Genomic DNA, 8,555 nt, shown 5'->3' on the forward strand with positions numbered 1-8,555 from the left:
GTCACAGAGTTTGCCGTGTTTTCTTCATGTCTGCAGACTCGGAGTTGGCCCTCATGTACAATGACTCGTCGGTGCTGGAAAACCATCATCTGGCGGTGGGCTTCAAACTCCTGCAGGAGGAGAACTGTGACATCTTCCAGAACCTGAACAAGAAACAGAGACAATCGCTGCGCAAGATGGTCATCGACATCGTACGTCCCGCTCAGATGACGTTTAGCTTTGATGAAGTTCATTCAGAATTCTGGCTTAAGGTTTTTCTCGCACGTTACTCCCAGGTCTTGGCGACTGATATGTCCAAACACATGAACCTGCTGGCCGATCTGAAGACCATGGTCGAGACCAAGAAGGTCACCAGTTCTGGAGTCTTGCTCTTGGATAACTACTCAGACAGGATACAAGTGAGTCTTTTAAGCTGATAGCGGCTCAACACAGCCACTTCTGGATCAGCCAATGGCGTGAGTTGGGGGGCGGGACTGAGCGTTTTGTTGACCAGTGGTGGTTAAGAAACCCATTTGATTATTATAATTTATTTGTTTAATCACAGTTCACTGGAAATTCATAGAAGTGTACTTTTTTATGTAAAAAGCTACATTTTTACACTTTTTACATGTTTTAAATGGTAAATTAAGAATACATGGGACATTCATAGAACTTCAGTGACTATCTAATAAGATATAATCTTAAATATAATATTATAATAATTCATATATATATATATATATATATATATATATATTTTTTTTTTTTTAAGTTTAGTATTCAATGTTTTTATTATGATATTTATTTGTAAATATAATATGTCTAAGCTACATTCATGAATTAAAGTGTAAATTAAATGTCTAATTTCATAATCATTTGTCGTGATTTAAATGCTAAATTATGCAGAAATTGTAAATTGATAGAACTTCAATAATGATCGAATGACATATTGCATAAGCTTAATATTTTATGATTTTAAAAATTACTTTTTTTATTATGATACTGGTTTGATTTACATTTAGGAAGACTTAAACTGAAAATATACCTTGTTAATTCAAATTATTTAAATTACTATCTATTGGTATATCAGACATGCTTAACATTTTAATACTTTACATCATTTTTTATATTATTTTTTTAATTCGTTTTTTTTTATGATACTGATTTGTTTTAAATATATGATGTAATTTTCTCAGGTGCATCTGAAACATTCTACAGTATTTAAATGTTGTAGTTTAACAGAGACTGTTCAGTGAAGCATGTGTTGATGTTCCTCAGGTGCTTCAGAACATGGTGCACTGTGCGGACCTCAGTAACCCCACCAAACCCCTGCAGCTGTACAAACAGTGGACGGACCGCATCATGGAGGAGTTCTTCAGTCAGGGCGACCGAGAGCGAGAGCGAGGGATGGAGATCAGCCCCATGTGTGACAAACACAACGCCTCTGTAGAGAAGTCTCAGGTAGCTTCATCACTTCAAAACAGTTTACACTTTATCTCACAATTAACTGTTTTATCAAGTGTAAAAAATAATGTTTGAAATAAAAAATGGGGACATTTTAAAATCACTATGAATATTGTAAAACCAATATAAAATCAGCACGCATTTAATAATGTAATGAAAATAATTATTTATTCTGTTTATTTCTAATGTGTCAGTGTTGTTTAGTTTTTTTTTTTAAATAATATTTCTGATTAGCTTGGTTTCAATATCTAATATTTGTATTTTATTTCAACTTGATTTCAAAGTTCTAGTCAACAGTGAAAACACTGCTTTTGACAAAGAGTATTCTATTTAACAATTAATACTGTCGAAATATGAATTAAATGAAATCTGTCATCAACATTCCTCACTTTCTCATTTGTGTGTGAGTGTAATTCTCACGGCCGTCTCTGTCTCCAGGTGGGCTTCATTGACTACATCGTGCACCCGCTGTGGGAGACGTGGGCCGACCTCGTCCACCCGGACGCCCAGGACATCCTGGACACGTTAGAGGACAACAGAGAGTGGTACCAGAGTACCATCCCACAGAGCCCGTCTCCCGCTCCCGACCAATCCGAGGAGGGCAGCCGCTCCGCCGGAGCAGACAAGTTCCAGTTTGAACTGACGCTGGAGGAGGACGGAGAATCCGACACAGAGAAAGACAGCGGCAGCCAGGCCGAGGAGGAGGAGGAGGAGGAGGATGAAGAAGAGGAGGAGGACAACAGCTGTAGTGATTCTAAAACTCTCATCACACAGGACTCGGAATCCACCGAGATTCCAGAAGCGGAGGAGGGAATATTGGAGGAGGTATCCACAGAACCCAGCATGGTGGAGGAGGAGGAGGAGGAGGATGAGGAGGATGATGAAGAAGACGAGGAGCAGCAGCCAGCAGACACGTAGCAGCACGTTTGGACGGCCCGGACTAGCTGCCGCGATGGCAAAAAACGCAAATATTTAATAACAGACAATGAAATTGAGTTCCAAAGCGCACGTTGCACTCCAAGACCTCGGCCGCTCCTCTCTCGCTCTCTTTCCCCTCTCTCTACGAGCTGCCTGGAGACGAGAGGACACTAAGACGTTGGTAGGTTGTTGTATTATTTGCACTCAGGAATAATATTTAGTCCTCTGTTTTTTCAAGCTTGGTTTTGTTTACCTCCTCCTCCTCATCCTCTGTGATTCTCTGTGGACGACAGTGAGGAAATGTCCCACACGAAGCAATCAGAGGAGACGTCAGCGGGACACATTTCCTTGGATTTCAAAGAGACCTTATTTTCTACGTTTTAAGTCTTCCTAAACGTTTGACTGGGAAAGATTTCACAAAAGACTAAAAACAAACAGCGCAACGCTGTCATGGCCTCCTCAATGATTTTGTACGGTATACATACCGATTTTTACATAGTTACTTTTTAAATAACAAAACAGCAGCTGTTGCGTTTTTGAGGAAACTTTGCGTGAAGGGTAACTTGCAAGTACGCGACGTGGGTCGTGCGTTCGCTATCATGTTCACGTCACTGCTGTCCCACACAGATGTTTTTACATTGTAAATTGTAATTTTGTACTTCATCAAACACTTTACCTCTAATGAGTCTCATGTTACACCAACAGATGCTTGATCTGCGTTTAACTCTTTCTGTTTTCTTTCTGTCTTGTTTCAGAGCAGTTATTTCAGCAACACTACACTTGAAGCCTGTTAAATTATATATATATATATATATATATATATATATGAATGTGTATAGATATTGTATATATATATTTTTTATGATTTAGTATTATTGCAGATAATACAAATATATTAAAATATACAGGCACCACATTAATATGACATATATATGCATGTGTATATGTACTTATTTTATACATATGTATATATTGTATTGTGTAGGTTTTTTATATATATATATATATATATATATATATATATATATATATATATATATATATATATGTGTGTGTGTGTGTGTGTGTGTTAATATAAATGCAGATAATATATGTAGTATTAAAATATTCATATATATTACAGGCACCAAGTAATGTGTTGCCAATCAAACATACGCATTTAAGAACTTTATTATTGACTTTAATCCTTTTCGAATCACAATTCAAAAACTTTTTATTTTAATTTTTGGTTTTAATGCAGTTAAGACTGACACAGACATGCTGTTCAGGCGTCATAACCCCAGGTCAAGCGAAACCGCTTCCAAAGGCAACATCCTCAAACCATTTATTCGAAGCACTTCTGTTGTAAGGACATCTGGAGATTGTATAGCATTAGATTTTCTTTCCATTTGCCTTTTTCTGTTTTCAAAAACCCACATCAGTGTGTAGTTCAGAAGTCCTGCGCATCGTAGAGTATTTGCTGTGCAATGCCTTTCACAATCACCTTCTGTATGTTTCCCCATCTCTCATGTTTCATTAGATCAGAGATCTTCTCTTAGGGCTAGATGCAGTTTAGCGTCAAAATCCATAATTTCATTTCACACCAAAACTTCCCTCACGCTCCGGACACGCATTATGTGACACGTGGCTTTTAATAAGAACTCATTTATATCTGTATATGGTTTTAATTTATTGTTTGGCTTCTGTCTGAAAGCAGTACTGTAGACCATCACCTGTAGCATAGAGCGTGTGGACTTGCAAGTTACTGGCCTCCTGTTTTTGGTCGTGTACATAGAACAAACTTTTTCAAATCTGTAGTAAATATAATACGCTCACAGAAACTTGAAACCTGGCTCGAGTTGAACGGATTCTGTTATTTAAGTTTGTGCCATGATATTCTTTCCTCACCAGATGACCTTACCTGAATATGGATTTTTTTTTTTCTTTTTTTTTTTTTCACTGTTTACAACAATGTATTTATTTTGCTGTATATATTGTAATGTTTGTTGTAAATGATGACAGATTCTGAACTTCATCCTGGATGGAGTTGCTGTATTTGGTAAACTCTTGTTGAGAGAATGTTTATTATTATAAATATTATCCAATGTAAAAACAAACAAAGTGATGATAATAATAATAATATAATAATAATAATAATAATAATATCACCTTCAAACGTGTGTTTCTGGAGATCTGGGGAAAGCCAAACCATTAGAGACGAGTCACGCTGGCGTTTGGCCCCAGGGCTGTGCCTTAACTTAAAAACTCTTTGTGTCTGTTTGGTCTCTTTACGTGTTTCGGAGAATGATGTCTGCTGCCAGGGTATCAGGGCATCTTATACGCTGCATTTAAAGCTAAAGCTTAGGACGACTTGGGTTACTACTATTCATTTGTAGGTCTAAAAATGTGGCACATAGTGAATGCTGCTGTCAAGGCAGTGGCTGCAATAGTCCCGGGACGGTTCGGTTTGCTCTAGAGGTGCTTGGCTGCCTGTGATCTTTTACTTTCATGCTGTTCTTTAACTTCGTTCAGGTACCGTCTGCTACCCTCATCTCATCCAGCCTTGTAGATGTGCTTGTGCACTAAACTGAACGAGTCCTAGAGTTTCAGATGTTAAATAAGCATACTTTCTGACACGCGTACTGTAGATTAGCAGCCCTGGACCAAAGCCAATCGTGGCTATTATTACTATTATTACTGATATTTTTTCAATGTCATTAAAGGGATACTTTAACATTTGGTTCATAAGTTCTGCTGATTAAAAACTGAAACACTTCTTTCAGTCTCTTATAGTCTTTTGCCAGTACTGTAGATCCATCTCCAATCGGTTTCAAATCCATAAACTACAAGAAGAAAAAAATAGATTTTATATGCAACAGTTGAAATAAAAGCATGGGTTGATTGCACACTTGTCGCGTGTTTGTATTTGTCGTAGATATGAAGCATGAGATGTCAAGTCCTTCAGGCTTATCTGAAAACTACATTTATGTGTGTTGGGACAAAACTCTGCAGGGCTCTGGTCCTTCAGGAAATGAGTTTAACACCCCTGCTTTAACTGAAGATTGAAATGACTCTTTATTTTATGTACTAGCAAAGATTATAGAATTCCTTATACATAGAATATGCCTTTAAGGGACTTTGGTACTAGTCACCTAGATAACAGTAGGATGTGTGAAACCAGTCATTCTAAAGTCATTTTTAAGAATATAAAATGGACAGTTTTAATTGATCTAAAATATAAGTAAATATAATTTACATAAGTCTAAATAGTCAATAATATCCTTTAGAAAGCACATTTATCTGAGAAAGAGTAGCAGCGCCCTCAGTCGAATCTACAGTAAAACTGTAGTTCTGCTTCCACCTGGTGGCCACACAGAGTAACAGCAGCATCTAAGCGAATTATAAAAAGCAAAAGTAAAAATTTTTTTTTATTATTTATCATACGTTTCAATTTATTTCCACTCTTGCTTATCACACTTTTTTTGCCACTTCATCAAAAATGATTCAGTTCATTAATAGGCGCTGGGAAAAATAAATCTTAAATTTATTACTGGTCCTTCCAAATAACACTTACTTGTACTTACGTACATTACTTGCCGTATTATTCTTAGTTCAATTAAAATAAGAATAATAATAAAAGAGATTGTTGCATAAATAATGTTACAACAATAAATAAATGACACATTTATCCATATCCCATATTAGTGACCCTTAGAACGTTTCCAAATGAAACGATTATCTTCTCTGTGTGATTAAGGTAATGCTGTGGCGATTAATTTTAACAATAAATATTAAGAACTTATGCATGGACATCAAAGTGGATATAAAACTATTGTATGTCTGCCATCATTCATGTTAAAATATAAAAAAAAAAAACTACCTCATAAACATTTACCATGCTAATATTTTCTGTCAAAACACGACAGAGACGATGTTACAAAGAAATAAACAGTAAATGATTAGTTCACTTCCAAAAAAAAAAATAAAAAAATATGCGTGTTAAATACAAACCTTATTTCATGCATTTAACAAAAAATAAAAGAAATAAAAAAGACAATTGACAAAGGGACCAGAAGTGTTAAAATGCTAATGCGGGTTTTGTGGCAAAAAGGAACACAAAACATTTACAAATAAAGCAACAGAGCACTGATAATTCAACACAATATGAATATTTATTGTTGTTTTTGTTAGTTTTTTTCTTCAGTAATACACTTCTGTCATACACACTCCACACATACAGAATAACCAGCTTTTTCCAACAACTTTTTCCACACAAACCAAAAGTTAGATGAGCAAAAGTAAAAATAAAATATTTCAAATAAAACCAGAATATTTTAAATAAAATCACCATATTTTTGGGGACGGAAGCTTACAGACTCGGATCAATAAAGAAAAAACAAAATAGACACTTTAATGTTCTGAGAAAACTTTGGAAAGTGTACAGTTTCTCTACGAGGTGAATGCAAATCTAATGTGTAATTAAGAAAAATGATTTAAATGCTAACAAAGAGGTTTACAGTCTAACAATAAAGTACAGTACAATGTTTTTTGGACATGTAGCATGGTAAAATCATACTATCTTTTGACACACAGGAATCATTACCATCTGATATCCACCCAAACTGTTCTAAATGTACTTTTTTGTATGTTTTTTTTTATAATTTGCTTGTAGTTAAAAAACTTTTTCTGCATGCTGTTTGCCTGAAATGGCAGCTATTATAAAACTACTGAATACTCCTTTGCAGTAGAGTGATTGCAGATATAGAGCCCTATGCATGCGCTAAATGAATGAGATTTACACACAAACACACAAAGAAAAACCACAGAGATGACTTGCAACAAGATCCAAGTTTACTTTTCTCCATATGAGTATATACACACACTAACACACCGATGTAACTCCACAGTATTTTGTCTTAATGTCAGCACAAAGATAGTTTAACACAGAAGGTTTGGCAGAGCGAGCATCCATACAAGGGTTAATATAGTGTGCAAAATCAGCATGGCACATCGAGACGCTCTCCACACACACACACAAACACACACGCACACATTCAACTATATACAAGAGATAGGGTTTCCAAATATTGCACTTGCTGGCCCATTGCACCCCACATACTGAGGGACGCATAAATGAACAAATAAATAAGATTATACAGATACAGGAATCTAAATAGAGATGTCATACAGTTTCATGCAGGGATAATGCTAAACGTGGCTTGTGGTGGGGTTTCTTACTGATTTTCTTTATTCTGAGGACACATCAATGAACTATTAGCTATATACTTACCGGCGTGACCGCGATATGTTTTTAATAATGCTGGATATGGTCAGCCTAACTTTATGGAAACAACTTTTTTTGTACTACGTTTACAAAACCACACATATCAACAGACCACACCATGTAGTTTTATTATTTAAGGGCTGTGTTTAAATTTTTTTTTCCTTCATTCAACCTAGTTTATAATACATCACAATTAAAATAGAGAGAGAAGGGACAATGTCTAGAGTTGAGAAACAAATAAAACCATCTTGAGCTAGATGATGAATCTCATGAAACCAGTCAGGTCATATTTCAGCCCAAAATAAAATAAAAAAGGGATATAATATTAATAAATTAAGGCTTTTCAGGACCCACTTCTTTGGATTTTGCGATAATTTTAAGGACAATTTAGAATGTTTTTGCTCCAAATTCTCATTACAAAAATTCAAATAAAATCTTTTTATTAGACTGCATTATACTTTATATTAGAATTTACTGTATTATACATATATATATTTATATGAAAAGAAACATGCATAAGTACTTTAAAAAAAATCTTAAGCTAATAAGAATAAGCTTTTTTTTCTGTTTCATATTGAGGTGAAATATAATCTGAATATTCTCATCTTTCGAGACGTTTGCCCTAGACCTGCTCTTCCTTAGCGATACAGTAGGCGTGTTATATTTCTGACTCAAAAATAAATAAAAAATTCTATCTATGGCCAAATTCATTTAAGGTTTGTGGGATGAAATCTAGATGAGTGACTCATTCCTCTGAAAATAGCTGCCCGACACATTTCATTTTACAAGACAAGCTTCAGCAAGCTTTGACCCGACAGTGAAGCGGTTTCCTTATAACATCTAAAATCACTGAATCCTCTTCGAGATAAGAGCAGGGACAGCAGATCACATCCTCCACAAAAGTAGCTTTTTAGCCAGCAGAGAAAAACAA

The 8,555-nt window shown here is 35.4% G+C and overlaps 1 protein-coding gene across 12 annotated transcripts in view; it reads left to right on the forward strand.

Moving 5' to 3' along the window:
• The window catches only part of LOC132132863 (cAMP-specific 3',5'-cyclic phosphodiesterase 4D-like), a 216,261-nt gene extending 213,281 nt beyond the window's left edge, over positions 1-2,980 (forward strand). For all 12 annotated transcript variants that reach the window (XM_059545392.1, XM_059545394.1, XM_059545396.1 and 9 more), the window contains 4 exons: positions 37-191; positions 276-398; positions 1,258-1,440; positions 1,882-2,980. In XM_059545392.1, coding sequence (XP_059401375.1) covers positions 37-191; positions 276-398; positions 1,258-1,440; positions 1,882-2,361 — 941 coding nt within the window. In that variant the 3' untranslated portion in view covers positions 2,362-2,980. The remainder of the gene's footprint in view (positions 1-36; positions 192-275; positions 399-1,257; positions 1,441-1,881) is intronic.
• The last annotated feature ends 5,575 nt before the right edge of the window (positions 2,981-8,555 follow it).

The sequence above is a fragment of the Carassius carassius genome, chromosome 49 (genome assembly GCF_963082965.1).
Source record: "Carassius carassius chromosome 49, fCarCar2.1, whole genome shotgun sequence".
Lineage (NCBI taxonomy): Eukaryota > Metazoa > Chordata > Actinopteri > Cypriniformes > Cyprinidae > Carassius > Carassius carassius.